A 15,429-nucleotide genomic window follows, 5' to 3' on the forward strand; every position below is an offset into this window, starting at 1 on the left:
AATTACAAGCATGTATTCCGCTACCAATTTAAAGCACAGTTCAAAAAAAGTATGCACATTAAAGTGGCTTGTTCTACTTACACCTGAGAGATACAGCAGAAATTAAAATAATGGTTATTTTAATATTGTATTTGTAAAATGAATTATGCCAGACCTCATAGTGCTCCTGTGCCAAGTGCTAGAGTATTAGAGAAGGATGTATCTGTTCTTCCAGCCTGTGAAAGATAACTCCAGAACCTCTATGCTTCTAGCTAAGCACTCTGTCTTCTCCCTACACTAAAAAGTAATTTTTCTTACCTTTCTTTTGTGTAGCACAGCTTCCAAGAACATGTGGCAACAGAAGGAGACTGAGACATTGGGAGAGAATCAAGAAAATCACTTAAAGCAAACTTCTGTAGAAAGGTCAGGGGGAGAGAATATCAGGAGCATGAAGAAAGAGGGCAAGCTGTGGAAAGGCGCCTCTGGTGGGCAGAGGAAAGGTGGGGGACAGCTGGAAGAGTGGAATACTTCCAGGTAGGAAAACTGTGCACAGGAGTGAGACCTGACTGGGCTGGGGCTGAGGAGGAGGGAGAGAGGAAAGAAAGTAAAAACAGTTAAAATGAGAAAGAGGAGAAAAATGGGTAAAAGCAGAAAGCACTTCACTAATATGCCTCTGAGTGATGATAACATTACAGCTGGAAGTGAGTGAAACCAGAGAGCATAAGCTGCTCCGTAGCCTTGTTTCTACCTACCACTGACAGACAGAATAAATCAGTTACAGCTCCCACTCCAAAGAAAGTTTTTTGCACATTGGAATTTTATATACAGGAATGAGTCTGCCAGATCCTGGAACATCCTATCACTTCCTGATAGAGATTAAAAAAAGGAAGGGGAACACAGAGAGAGGATCTGCTCTCTTCTATAGCAACAAGAGCCAAACCATAGGCACTTGTGGCTTCATATCTGTCCCGGTACCCTCGGCATGTTTGTATTTCTGAATTCCTGATGGCTCTTTGAATGAGCATCAGAAAGACAGATTTATTTGCTTCAGCTCAAATAGTATTTCATGTGACATAAAACCAATCTCTCAGATTTGTTTCAGGAAAAAAAGATAGATGAGAAATGTTTTTGGAAGCTCTTTTTTCTGATGCAGTTGCTTGGCTACAAATCCGCTTATTAATGTGGCTATAATGGAGGTGAAAATGTTGAGCATTTCACATGCCAGGAGATAAGATTCAGAAAAAGCAAAAGGGGAGGTGAGGGCAGAGAGAAGAATTGTTCTGGCCAAAAAGTTGTCCAGACTTACAAGCATTATAATTTCAGATTTCATAGGAGTTAGAGAAGGAATGGACCTCCTGTTCTAGTAAATCCAGTCTTTGCTGGGTAGACATATAAACCTGTTCATTAACTCGGGTTCTCTTTTACAATACAGTATTACTATCCAATATAAAGAAAGGTATTGGATAAAGTAGTTGATGTTCAACATTAGCCATTAGAATAACTACCTAGATTGACTGAAAGAGCTAATTTCAGACATCAAGGATCTTTCTAAAATCATGTTTTAAATACTTTCTTATCTTGCCTGAGAGGAATTGCATCTGTGATCTGAGTAGGTATTCTCACCACTGCTGTATCTATTGCAATATCTTAAAGGAGACACTGATGCTAGATGGAGAATCATTGCAATAGGAGTTTGAAATGGCTGACCATTGTCTGCTTGACTGATAGTAGTTGTAAGAAAGCATCTCTGAGGCAGAGTATCCTGCGTATGAAGCATTCAAGCTATCGTCGGTTGTGCTGGGCAATTCCCCCATTTAAAAGCTATCACATTAACCGTGTTACATTCATGCTATTCTCAGTAACACTGTTTGTCAAGCAAGGCCTCAGATGCTTCCATTATACTGTTTGCTCTGTTTATGTGATGTTAAGCACCACTAGCTGCAGTCCATGGGTAGCTGCTCCAAAGTGACAGCTTGCTGCCACCAAAAGGCCGAATTCTCATTCTTTCCTTCCCTCATCCTCCCCCTCAGCCTTTCAGCAGCCCCCTCCCTTGCAGCTGCTTTGACGCTTGTGTGAACCTTCATTGAGCTGACCTCCTTTGCTAAGGCAGCAAAGAACTGCTTTCTGCCCTCACACACACACACACAGTGGCAGTGTTGCTTTGGGCTGTGTTTCTGCAGTCATTGTTGGCATTTTGGTCTGACCTTTCTTACTGGGCAACCTTCCTAAGCATCACTGTCCCTAACAGCTTGCTCTGGAGTGCTAGTAATAATGCTTCAGTGTTTTTACGAAACTTCAGAGATCTAGGTCTCCATGCAAGCCAGTTGCATCTCTGGAGGTTTCTCTGTGTTTGTGTATAAAATTACTGGAGCAGTTTCTATTATGGCACTCAGGTGGGGTTAAATTGATAATAAGTGCAGCTTAGTTTGAAGGAATCAGTGAAAACACCATTATCCCTCCTTTGCAAAATGCTGTTTGCCAAAATGAGAGCTGTTCATATTTCCCTGAAAGAAGTCTGTGAGGTTGAAAGGTTTTATTGCAAACATTTTGCTGCACAGAGCAGCTCTGCCCTGGTTGATTCGTTAATCTGCATAGGGAGAACCCAGTTTCAGATCAGTAGAAATGTATATTCAACTGTTCTTGAAATCCATGTGTCTCCTTCCTGAACAACACCCTGCTCAGATCCTGCCAGCTGCTTGTGACCGCCAGGTGATGAGAAGACCTGGCTGCCATGTGCTCTGCATGCCCATCCGGCCTCTCCCGACCGGCGACCTCCCCACTCCTGCCTACCTAATGTAAAGTTCTGTCGTTCAACTTGCAATCTGTGGCGAGGCACATGTGTAAAATATATTTTCAAGGGAAAACAATCCATCTTTTTTTAACCTCTCATTGTAAATCTAGCTTCGCAGGTACCCATGATAACACCGAGGCTGACCAGGAGGAAAACTTCTGGTCTCAGGCTCTGGAGGATTTAGAGACCTGTGGCCAGTCAGGAATTCTGAGGGAACTAGAGGTAGAACAATCTTAACCTTTCTTTCCGATTATAGAGAAATATAATGGTTTTGGTTTGGTTTACATTCATTTTATTTTCTCCTTTTTTTTCTTTTAATTTGCACTAATCGCACCAATTCATTTAAAAGCTTTAACCCCTCTCCACAGGACAAGGCTGACAGGCGTCTGTGTTTGAGAAACATGACTCTCTTGGTACCTACCCTTTACGTTTATCTTTTTGCTTGTGCAGCTGCCTCCCCCACCCCTAACCAGAGCTATTTTCTTTTACTCAATGCAACTGAAATTCTATGAACGTGTTCGCCCCAGAGCTTTTGACTTGTAGCTTCTGCTGTGCGTCCCATTGATGCTGTTTGCACAGGCAGCAAATGGTGCAGAACTTCCTCAGTGGCCATAGCCTCCCTGCGGCAGCGCATCCCATTCTCTTGCAGCCGCTTGATGCAGCTTTTCTCAGCATGCTGTAGGTTGTCTTTTAAATTGAAACTTAATGTGATTAAGATGAACATAAAAGAAAATAATGTTATCGAGATATTGAATTCAGCCTTACCACTCTGAAAAGAAAACAAAAAAAAACAAAAAAAAAGCCCTGCTAACATGAGAAATGTTGGTTGTACAGCAATTTCTCCACTGTGCAACATATTTTATCCTGAAATTAATTGCAAATCTAACTTCATGGCAGGTTGTGTGTGGGGGTGAAGCAAAGGGACAGAGGCAGAGTAACTTTGAGTCTATTCTTCTAATCACCTTTACTGTAAGTTCTCTAATTGGAACAGTTAAAATTATGCTGGTGCTGAAAGTCGAGGAACGAAAGGTCCTAAAATATTTTCTTTTATGTTCTTTTAAATTCCTGGAGCTGCAAAACTGGCAGAATCTCATTTTCATTTTTATGTCATTGAAGTCCTTTAGCAGCCAGGAGGAATGTGAATGGCATAACTGAGTGAAAGTTTTTCAGCCTAGATTAATTTACTCCTTCAGATTTACGGCTTCTGTATTGCATGTATGGATAGCAAAATGTGATTCTCGTGTATTTGTTATTGCAAACCAGAGAAAAGAAGGAGAAAATGTTATATGGGTTTAATTCCATAGTTAGATATAGTTTGGTACTGCAGGCTTCTTGTGTAGTTTCAATATTCAGAGCACAATAAAAGGAGATGGAAGTAAGTAATTCAGAAATGGAAATAGATCATTCAGAATTCAGTTACTTCAACACGTTGAGTTTTCCTCAGCCTTTTACAAAAACAGCCACCTCCATTTTACAAAAGTGAAATTCAGAGCCATAGATGCTGTAACATTTATAGCATCTCTTCCTTGCACAGCTCGCAGATCTGAAAAGAAAGCAAGACTCATCTAGCATGACAGGGAGCTGAGAATGGCGATGCCTCTATTTTATGAAGTACCATCGCATAGCCAAGGACTCCTTCTCATTTTTCATTCCAAGGTCTTCAGCCAAACAGCAAAAAACCTGTTGTTTGCCAAGTCCTCCAGCTGCTTTGCTCCATCAGAGGCTAATAGCAGTCAGTGAGCACAAGAGAAACTATTAAAGTACTCTAGATTATCTCATAGTGAAAGTAGTGCTGGAGTTGGGAGAAAGACGAGTGTGACAAGTATGGTCAGTAGACTCAGAAGCAAACTTTCATTTGCCTTTTTCTTCCCCTTTTTTCCTTTTTTTCTCATTTTCAAGCAGGCTGTCTGCATCCTGTCCCAGTCAGATTTCAGCTTGTGGCCTAAACTCGTAGTTTCCAGTTTTGCATGTCCATCAGTACCAGGGAGAATAAACAGGAAATTCAGTGCATCCTATCCCAGCAGCAGGCTGCACTCCTGTGTGGTGACTGTACCAAAGCACTCTTTACCTCCCATTCCCTGAAGAAGGAATTCTTTCACAGTGGGTACTTTTGGTGTCAGTACATTGCACCCAGTGGATGAGGTGACTTCTATTGTCTTCTTTCAACACCCCACCTCTGGAGGCTCTCAAAGCCAGGATGGATGGGGCCCTGGGCAATGTGATCTAGTGGGTAGCAGCACTGCCCACAGCAGGAGCTTAGAACTGAGTGAGCTTTAAGGCCCCTCCCAACCCAAGTTATTCTGTGATTCTGAGATTTCATGCTTTGAGCATTCTTTCATCTAACATAAAGTTTAGCTTTTACTGAGTCTAAAACCAGCAGTGAGACAGAGGCTGGTATCTCTGAAGTACTAGTGCTGGTTAAGGTAGTTGCTCTTGCAGTGTGCACGTTATGCATGATTTCTTTCAAGCAGTGAGTGTACCTGCACTGATTTTCTCCCAGGCTGGGATGGTGTCCAGCAGTGGCTCTGCCAGCTCTGGCTCTAGAGCTGCCTTCACATTCTGCTGACTTCACTGTTTTTTTAATAAACCTCGCACTCACAGTCTGTCTTGTGACTTTGTGACTATAGAAATACCTTCCTATAGATCCAATTCCAACAAATGTAATTAGGCTGCAACTTAAACATCATTTTATTTGCATGTAAAATATATTTGAAGTGAACATTTATGCTAGACACTCTTCAGTCCAGTCTGCCAGGGGACTAGCTGACCAGCACAGCCATTCCAGTGCTCAGTATTTTAGTTGAAAATGCCATCTGAAAATGTTTCCCTATGGGGTTCTGTTATTCTTGTTGTGTTTTGTTGTGGTCCTTTATTTTATAGTGACTTGCAAGCAGATTGAACATCTGTCCTCTTGCCTTTTGCTGTGCCCTGAGTGATTGTGTTTTAACAAAGAATAGATAAGTTTTTCCTACTGCTGTGAATTAACCGCTTACTTAAACCACATTCTGTGTTAAAAATTAACCTGTTCATTAATGCTCTAGGCCACAATTATGTCAGGAAGTACACTGAGTTTGAATCATGAAAACCCACAGCCTCGTAGCCAGCTGGGAAGACAAGCCAGCTTCCAGGAAAGAAGCACTGTAAGGCCACATTACAGTCAAGCTTCTCGTAGCAACACATTGCCATCAGATGTGGGGAGAAAGTCCATGGTTATGAGAAAAATTAAGCAAGAAATGAAAGAAATCATGTCACCAACTCCTGTGGAGTTACACAAGGTCTGTAATTTTTCTTCTGACAGTTTTGAAATAATATATTCAGTGTAGGGAATCTAATTATATGGCAATACAGTAAGCACTTTTTATAATGACTCCACAGATGTAATTCTGGGGCCGTGCATATTAGTTCCTAGAAAGACATTAATGATATATCCTTATGGGGAAAGCAAACAAATAAGATGCATCCTTGTCTACTGTTTTCTTTTACAACAAATTCTCAAAAGGGACTGTTCTTTTGCAAGGAGGAACCACTGTTAATTTGAATTGACAATACCAATAACTCATCTCTGCAAAATGTGTTCATTAAGAAACCAAAGTTTAATTTCTAGAAAATACATTTCTTTAGAAAATTACTCAGGAGGGATTTGGGCTCCCAGTAGTCCTCCTTCAAATTAACACTAATTTTGAATCAAATATGTGATACTCAATGTACACAATACAGAATCCTTCAAATTAACTATTGCTTCACTTCTCTTTATAATTCCTTTTTTCTAAAAAGGATATAAAATTTACAGTCTATACAGCTTCACTGCTCAAGACTTGTTGAAAACACAGGCTAATATTAAGGTGGCTTTACACTCCAAGGCAGTCACAGGTAAAGCAACTTCATATCTGCACAGGAAACACCGTGCTGGTTGAAGTCTCAAATCCCAAAAGGCCGTAACAGCAACCAGTTTCCAGAACTCTGGGGAGCGTTGCAGTGCTGTTCTCCTTGATGGGAATGAACGTCCCATCTTGTACACCTTTGCCTCCCCAAGGTCTGAGATTTGCCCAGGAAGGGGACGAAAGCATGGAGAAATTTCTGTAAGAGGTCGCATGTTGTCCTTCTCAGGGTAGTTGGTTTGTTTTCCGTTCACTGTGGCTCTGACTGGGCTCAGTTCATAACTCTTTCCATGTGGTGAGGTAAGGTCTCACCAAGTATGTGCTAAGTGAGCACTTCTAGAAGATACTGGAGAGTGGGTCTTACATACGGACAGGGAATAAACTGCCTGTGTAAGCAGTCAATAGGATGTGTTGTGATAGTTTAAAGCTACTTGTATTTCCATCTTGATATGAAGAGATTAATGGGGTTGGTTGCTGTGCTCCATTTTCCTGAGTGGAGATTAAATGTGAGATAGAAGACAAATCTACGCCAGCAGGCACTTCATGGTGTGCTCACACTTAGCAAAGATACTGTTTTTCTTCTATGGATTATAAAACAAGTCTGTGTTGACTGATAAAGCAAATGCTTTGCTGGACAGGAAGAGTCAGACTTCTGCTAATGAATCAGTATTGTTTTACAGCTGCTAGCTCTTAAGACTAGGCAGTAAAAAAAAGCCATCTTTTAAGAAAAATAGCTATCAGTGCCTGGATCTTATGGTCCAGCTCACCAAAATATGCTTATATACCTGTTCATTGCAGGGGAGTTGGACTAGATGACCTTTAAAAGTCCCTTCCAACTCTAAAATTTTTATGCTTCTATGCACGTTAACCCAAGCATCAAGGGCTGGTTTTGTATTCATGCCAATCTTAGTAAGTTCCGATTGGCTCTTCTGTAGAAATGTGTCTGTTACTTTCTCTCCCCTCCTTACTGTTCATGTTAGACCTCTAGTTTAACATGAATAACCTGTTCGGTTTCTATTTCTCAAGAAAACTTGTCCAATTAGAGTTTTCTAAAACAGCTGCAGTGCCTTACGAGTGACTCTGGATTCACTGCCAAAGGAATTCCTTTAGTACTTTTGTAGCAGGGCTTGCTGGCAAATGTGCTCTGCCCTCTGCAGGCGGATGTCCCACAATGTCGGGTCAGAGAGAAAAAGGCTGGATAAAAGTCCTCAGGCTACAAACGCAAATGAGTAACTGTAGGGGAGCAGCAGGGTGAGCAGCTGACATTACCAGCTTTGTCCTTCTCAGATGGTTCTCTGTAAAAAAGTAACACAGCCCTGAGAATTATTTTGCTTAATGCTGCAAACTTTGCAGCAAGTTAATATGAACTCACCGCTATTTCTTGCTTAACTGCATTGATTTCATCAAATACTTATTCTGTTTTTGTCCTGAGAAAGCTAGGATTGAGATAAGGTTCATACAGATCTGTCACAGTGTTTGTTCTAGATGGTTTAATCAGTAATATTTAATTTAGCTGGGTATTATGTTGCTGTATTGGTATCCAAATTTAATTTATGCCTTTAATTGATTTTATCTACTTAGGTAAGTGAATAGATTAATATTTTTCTTAAAATCATAGCAGACCAATTTGAAAAGTTTCCCAGAGCAAGCGTTCCTCTGAGAACAAAAATGTACACTAGACACAAAATAATTTTACATCAGTATTACTGCATGTCAGCATTCGCCTAACATCGCCGTTGGTTAAAATCTCTCAACAGCTAATCTGTGCACAATGTATGAATTTAAATGAAACATTTTCCCATATATCTGAGAGGGAGGGGAGACACAGAAACAAACTCAAAACCTGTAAGCCTCTGTTCAAAATTTGTAACTATTTAATTGCTTATGAAATATGCATTAAATTTCCGTTTCAGCTTTCTTTTTCCCTTTGGCTTCTGATGCAAATTTAAAAGTCTAACAAATCATTTACAGGCAAGATTTTTCTACTGAGATAAAAACTTCCAAACAGGTGTGATGACAAGTACAAATAAGATGGCATGATTTAGGTATTGTGTGAATTGCCTACAATCTCACACCCTTCAGACAGGCTGCATTAGTGGCAAGTGAGGATGAAAAACCCGTGTGGGAAAGCTTTGCGCTTACCCACTATTAAATAACAATCAGGCACTGATTTTACTTGAGGATTTTCTTTTGGAAACCTATGCTGCCCTAAAAGGAAGTGGCTCTAATATTATGACCTGTAATATGCTCTCTGCAGATGAGACAGCTGTCAGAGACACAGCAGTGTTCAATTGCAACCTCATCCCTTGAATAAATAGCTGTCAGTTTCATTAATTTCCAAATTCCTGTTAAGCTAGTCAAAAGTCAAAAAAAAAATACAGCCGTGAGGGAAACCATTTCTAAAAACTCTTTTATGATCTGTAGACCTGAAGAACCAGAGAAATTAGGTAGTATTTTGATACATACCCTTCCGGAATCACATCTTGTCTGCTCTGCCACGGCTTTGGTAAGGTCTGGACTGTAGGACACAGTGCCCAGTTTGGGGTCTGAAAGGTAAGGAAGGGCATTGTCCTGCAGAGTACACTTTATAGAAAAACAGTCCTTGTTTCACATAGCTGCAAAGAGAGAATAAAGTACTCTCCTTGTTCTTTGTGGATAGCAGCAGACTTAAGTCTCAGCAAGGGAGATTTGGTTTCAACGTGGGGGAAATAGCTGAAGCACTGGCAGCAATTACTTTAATGGAGTGTGGAGTGTCCTTCACTGGAGATTTCAAGAAGCAGGACAGATCGCTCAGAAATGGGTTAGCTGCAGTTTGATCCAAAAAAACTTAGGGCAAGAGTGCAGCCTAAATGGCTTCAGAGAACCCCAGTTTCATATGGTCTAGAAGTTGTTCATCAGAGGTTGAATCCTGCTCCACTTAATGCCTGTGCCTTAAGGAAAAGGAAGGAAAGATAAATGGAATGAACGGGAAGTTCCTTTTAAAAGATGTAACATCTCTTCCAGAACAGCACAGTATTTTACATCTCATCTCCCCTCAGGCTTTGTATCATGTTTCCGCATTTGCTTTTCAAGGCTTCTTTAAGAAGCAGTTAAGAGAAGCCCTCCTATCTTTGTGAGAGTGTGGAGAAAAGGTTATTCAAAAGAGGATTCGTGTCTTGGTGCAATGCTAATTAGTTTTTAGTCTTGTCAGGAAGTGCACACAACTATTAATAAATTAAATAAATCTCTCTGCTTTAGTTTTCCTAGAGAGTTTGATATTGGTTTCTGTTTGGTTTTTTTTTTTGGTTTTTTTTTTGGTTGTTGCTTTTGGTTTTCATCTTCCTGTATTGTTAGCCTTATGGCACTTTCAGGGATACCTCAGATCAAACCCATGTTAGACATGCTGTGATCTGACAACCAGATGTCTGTTCTCACCCTGGTTAAAGCACCGTTAATATACCACTGAAGCAGAGTAAATTCAAGAAAAGTGCAGAGAGCTTGAAAAGAAAAACACAACCATCTGTGCCATTTGTTTGTCCGACCAAATCTTTTACTTCTGTTTTGAGGCAATTTTTTCTTTGCTTATCTTTCCACAATGGTTTTTAAGGCAGAGTCTCAGAAGCTTTCTGGATCAGCATCAACTAGCATGGTGCCCAACCCTGCTGTGCCTTGGCATTCATCTGTGAAACACCGTCTGAGTGCTGGAGCCTCTTCTGAGCTCAGTCCTGACCCTGCCTTAAGCAGGAGACTGAGCTGGAGGCCTCCAGTATCCCCTCTAATTGGAAGGATCCTGTGATTCAGAGACACCAGAGATGAATTCAGTTTTATGGAGATGGCTCCAGACCAGGAGTGGTCAAAGGGTCAGAACCCACTTCCCACTAGGCATGGCATTAGTGGCTGGCACATGCGAGTGGTTGCAGTACTTGGAGCTCGCTTGTATCAAGCCATGATAAAATTAGAGAGCACTCCATGCTGTCATTTCATCAGCCAAGATATAATTTGAAGCAGAATTTTGAACCTGAAGTGAAATGAACTATATCAGTAAGAGCATGATTTTGGGTATGTGTCTGTATTAGCACACACTTTCTGGCAGCACTGACATGTCAATCAGAGGCCATGCCATTTTCTTGCATAGGTCTGCTTGCCCAATGTAAGAGAGAAGCAAAGCAAGAAAAATTAAAAAAAAAACCTTAAGAAATCAAAAGCTACACATGGCACATCTACAAAGAGGTCTCTGAATCCTTTTCTAGCAAATAACTGAACTCACAGAACTATTCTCACAGTACTAATTCTCTGAACATACAGAAAACCTCATTCTCCTAACACAGTTAGCATCCATGTCCTACTTTCAAATGGCTGTCTCTTGCCTGTGTAACTAACGTATCTATGCTGGCATCACACAATTGCTTGTCTTCAAAATACCCTTCCTGCAGTGTCTTTCTGTAGGAGCTGTGTTTGTGTGTTCTTAGAAGGTTGCATTGTAACTCTTATACTGAGCACTGTTGGGACTGGACCTTACAGGGTTGACCACTGCCTGGTGAAAAAGAAGGCTGATTGGCTCAAGTTGCCAGTGGTATTTTGGAAGATATGACACAGGTTTAGTTTAGGACAAGTCTTTCTTTGTCACTGCATATTGGCCTTCACCGTAGAAATGCCAAGTCTTGTTAACAGCTCTCACAGCCTTGCAGTTGAGTTGAGATTCTTGGTGACAGTTAATTAATCAATTCCCCGTCACGCTGAGACCATTAAGATCATCATAAAGATCATCATCATAAAAATGGGGCCAACTCCCATACAGTGGAAGTACCAAGTAGTAGGTAAATAAGTGATTGCTGTAATGTGAAATAAACGTAGGAAGGAGATCTGCCTAGTGCTTGTAGAGATGAGAACAAACTTTTTTTCCCCACCGTATCATTATGTCAATTACCTCCACAGGTAACTTTGTACAAGGACTCTGATGGAGAAGACTTTGGGTTCAGTGTCTCAGATGGTTTATTGGAAAAAGGAGTGTACGTTAAAAACATTCGACCAGCTGGCCCTGGTGATCTGGGTGGTTTGAAACCATATGACAGACTTCTACAGGTAATGTTTTTGTCACCACTCAGGTTTATTGTGAATGGACATGACATTAAAAGTCCATTTTGTAAAAAGTTTTGTAACTGGACTGCATGGTGTTTGGGTATCATCTGTGTACACAGATGTGTGGGCACAAAAATGCATAAAATTGTGTTAGCACTCAATTGGAACAGCTTTATTGTCTATGAGGGCCACTTTGAAAGTAATGCCTCCTATTTTATTATATTGGTCCATGACATCTGAGACAGATGTCGGTGGTATGGCAGTAGGGGCTGAAGCTTCCTGCCAGTATTGCTACATGCTGTTGCTGTGTGACAGATGGCAGCAGAGGGACAGTCTGACACAACAGTGTCCGACATGGAAGTGTGGATAGAACAAAGGTGTGAAACTGAATTCCTCCATGTGGAAAAAATGGCACCCACTGACATTCAGCAACACTTGCTGAATGTTTATAGAGAGCAAACAGTGGGTGTGAGTGTAGATAGGCAGGGGGTGGTGCATTTCAACAGTGGTGACAGCAACATGAAAGGCAAGCCACAATCTGAATGGCCATGCACAACTGTTGCACCATGAAATGAAGAGCATCTTGATAAGCTCATCTGCACAAATCAGTGGGTTGTGACCAGAGAACTGTGTACAGAGCTGAGTATTGGCTTCAGTGCGTTGGAAACGATGATGACAGTGTTGCAATATCACAAACTTTGAGCCAGGTGGGTCCCATGAATGCTCACAGAAGAACAGCAAGAGCACTATATTCAAGTTTGTCAGGGTGTTTTGAACTAATACTAATACTAGTATTAGTTGAACTAATATTAGTATGAACATACTAATATTAGTGTGAACTAATATTGAACTAGAGCTGAAGGTGACAGTTTCCTGGATCGCATCATTACTGGGGACAAGATGTGACGACACCACTCCAAGTGGGACTCATAAATGGCAGTCCATGGAGTAGCAACATGAATTCTCAATCAGTGAAAATGTTCAAGAGTCGGTGGGTAAAGTGATGGGTCTTTCAGGATTGGAAAGGAGTGATCCTTCTGGATTTCTTGGATCCCAGACAAGCCACCAATTCTGACCGCTACATCATGATGCTAACTAAGCCGAAGGCTCCAATTTCCAGTCAGGCCAGAGAAGAACCTTTCTATTGCAACATGATAACACCAGGCCCCATGCTAGTTTGAAGACTGTGGAGCACATTGCCAGTCTTGGCTGGACTGTCCTACCACACTCACCAGATTAGGTACCATCTGACTTCCATCTGTTTGGGCTGAAGAAAGATGGATTGCACAGGCAACCTTTTCCTAGCAGCAGTGCTGTCATAGCAGCCATGAGACAGTGGGTCACTTCTGGTACAGACTTTTACAAGAGTGGCATGCAGGCTCTTGTTCATCACTGGCAAAAATGCATAGCTAATGGTGGTGACTGCATTGAAAAATAGCATTTTCTAGCTGATGTGAATCTGCTCAATCAGACAGTGTTACTGGGCTCTTCATATCTGCTGTAGTTTCCATGGAAATAAATAGGAGGCATTACTTTCGGACCGAACACTCTATGGGGCTTATTGTATTTTCAGTGAGAAGCAGTGTTGTTATTTTGTGTACCTACTGGGAAAGGACGTGGGGGAAATGGGAAAAAGGGGAAAAATGATCTTAATTCTCTGTGCCACTCGCCAAATAAATCCCTTAGGGCACTGGGTAGGAAAATGCAGCAGCTCATGATGATCTGGGCTTTTATGCAGTAGAACTAAAGGCAGATTTTCTCTGTAATGTTGCATTTATAGACCACATCTGTGCAGTGCCAAGTTGGACTGGGAGGAAAAAGCTTTTTTTTTTTTGGTCAGCTAGTCTATTAAAATGTTTTTGTATTAACACAAGAGAAAACCTGAATTGAAATTTTAGATGTGGGCTATGGCATTTCATTCAGTGAATACTATGAAAGCTGTGAAAGTGGGAAAAATGATGTGCTGTTAAGTATCGTTTATGGAGCAGACATTGTAAGCACTGCTAACCACTATAAGCAGGGCAAATAAGCCTGCTTCGGCCTCATTCTGTTAAAGCAATGGTAGAAAACTTCACCTGTACCCTCAGATCAGATGCTATGGTTAAGTAGTCTTGTACTGGGCTGTTCTCTACCAAGAGTATTTAAATCAGCCTTCATTGTCTCAGGGATGAATCTGGTTCTCTTGCGGTCTCCTTTTCCTTAAAACCCTACCTAAAATCAATCTTCTAATTGCTCAGGTAAACCACGTTCGTACCAGGGACTTTGACTGCTGTCTGGTTGTGCCCCTGATCGCAGAATCTGGCAATAAGCTGGAACTGGTCATCAGCAGAAACCCACTGGCATCTCAGAAAGGAAGCTCAGACCAACAGCCTTCAGCGAGCGGGGAGTGGAGCAAGCAGAATAATGCCTTTCTTCAACAGACCGAGCATGGTAACATGAATACAGAGACACGGGATCCCACAAACACATTATAGCAGAAAATCATTTTAGTGGGACATTTGGTAATGAAAGACAATTATGGTGCTAAATCCCTTTAGGATTTCTCTGAGGATAAGCTCAGATACAACACAGCACTAAAAAGCACAGGAGGTCAGTCTGTCCGTCTCAAGGCTTATATTAATTCATGATCACTTTTTTAGAAGTTTAATTCTTTGTTAAATCATTCCATTCTAAACAATCTATCATTAGCAACGGAACGTCAGGGCCTTTCCCCCTCCCATACAGGAAACTGGGGAGATGTTTATACGTGGTATAAACAAAACAGTCCTTTCCCTTTAGCAGCAGCAGCTGTGTGAGGGGAAAAGGGCAGTTAACTCCTAACAGCGGTGTCCAGGTTACATGATTTTTAAAAGCATTTGATCAGGAAGTCAGTGTCAGCTGGCTGAGGAAGAATGCTGTGCTGCAGCCCGTGCTCTCATTAGCTGCCCAGCATTGTCATTCTGGGGACCTGCGTCCTGGCAAGCAGGGGACACTCTGTAGACAAAGCACGGGTTAGATGTTTGAACAGAATGCTTGTAGGAAGCTGCGGCATGTGGTGAACACTGCTCCCCAGCAACTGGGATAAATTTCATTAGATCATATGTTATTATTCCCTATGCAATGAAATATTTAATGGCAGGTCTTGCAGCCTGCAAGGCTTTTTAAGTAGAGACTTTTTTAGCGGGATTAAAAACCTCTGAAGGAGGATTACTGACGAGTAAAACTGAAACGTTCAGACAAATTAGAAAGGTTTTAAAAGAAAATTGATTTTTTAAAACGATAGCAGTGGAAGATTGATACAAAAGTTCTTTAATGATCCATAAACCTATCAACTTCTACTGTTCTACATGAGCTTTTTAAGCCAAACGATTTCTTGGGGGGACCAGCATCCCATTTAAAATGCTTTGTTCTCAGCCTTCTTTATGATAAACATCCCCCTACAACACGTTTTTAGACTTTAAAACTGTAAATATATTTTACAAACATCACAGATTCCCTCCACTCCCCTCAAGCAATAAAATACTGCCAGTTGCTTTATATGCCCACCAGCAGCTGCTTTGGTTTATTCCAGTATTCAAGTTGTTATTGGTAATTATTGTTCTTGGTGAATATAAAGATACTGGGTTTGTACATTTGTAGAGTCACCACATCCAAGCAATCACCCTACGGAACTGTTTCTGGTCATTTTAAACTGTTACCTGTATCCCTATTGCTGTTTCCAATCCATGAACGAGCTCACCTGCC

General features: G+C 41.2%; 2 protein-coding genes across 12 annotated transcripts in view; both read left to right on the forward strand.

The window, feature by feature from the left end:
- Positions 1 to 15,407, forward strand: part of GRIP1 (glutamate receptor interacting protein 1) — a 309,325-nt gene extending 293,918 nt beyond the window's left edge. For 7 of the 11 annotated variants that reach the window (XM_052669096.1, XM_052669099.1, XM_052669102.1 and 4 more), the window contains 6 exons: positions 313 to 513; positions 2,881 to 2,992; positions 3,139 to 3,183; positions 5,812 to 6,045; positions 11,563 to 11,709; positions 13,944 to 15,407. In XM_052669096.1, coding sequence (XP_052525056.1) covers positions 313 to 513; positions 2,881 to 2,992; positions 3,139 to 3,183; positions 5,812 to 6,045; positions 11,563 to 11,709; positions 13,944 to 14,180 — 976 coding nt within the window. In that variant the 3' untranslated portion in view covers positions 14,181 to 15,407. The remainder of the gene's footprint in view (positions 1 to 312; positions 514 to 2,880; positions 2,993 to 3,138; positions 3,184 to 5,811; positions 6,046 to 11,562; positions 11,710 to 13,943) is intronic. The other 4 variants (XM_052669104.1, XM_052669095.1, XM_052669103.1 and 1 more) reach the window with 2 other exon arrangements.
- The window catches only part of LLPH (LLP homolog, long-term synaptic facilitation factor), a 414,220-nt gene that overhangs the window by 337,999 nt on the left and 60,792 nt on the right, over positions 1 to 15,429 (forward strand). The window lies entirely within an intron of this gene.

Source organism: Tympanuchus pallidicinctus, unplaced genomic scaffold (genome assembly GCF_026119805.1).
Source record: "Tympanuchus pallidicinctus isolate F22 unplaced genomic scaffold, pur_lepc_1.0 scaffold8, whole genome shotgun sequence".
In the NCBI taxonomy this organism is placed as follows: domain Eukaryota; kingdom Metazoa; phylum Chordata; class Aves; order Galliformes; family Phasianidae; genus Tympanuchus; species Tympanuchus pallidicinctus.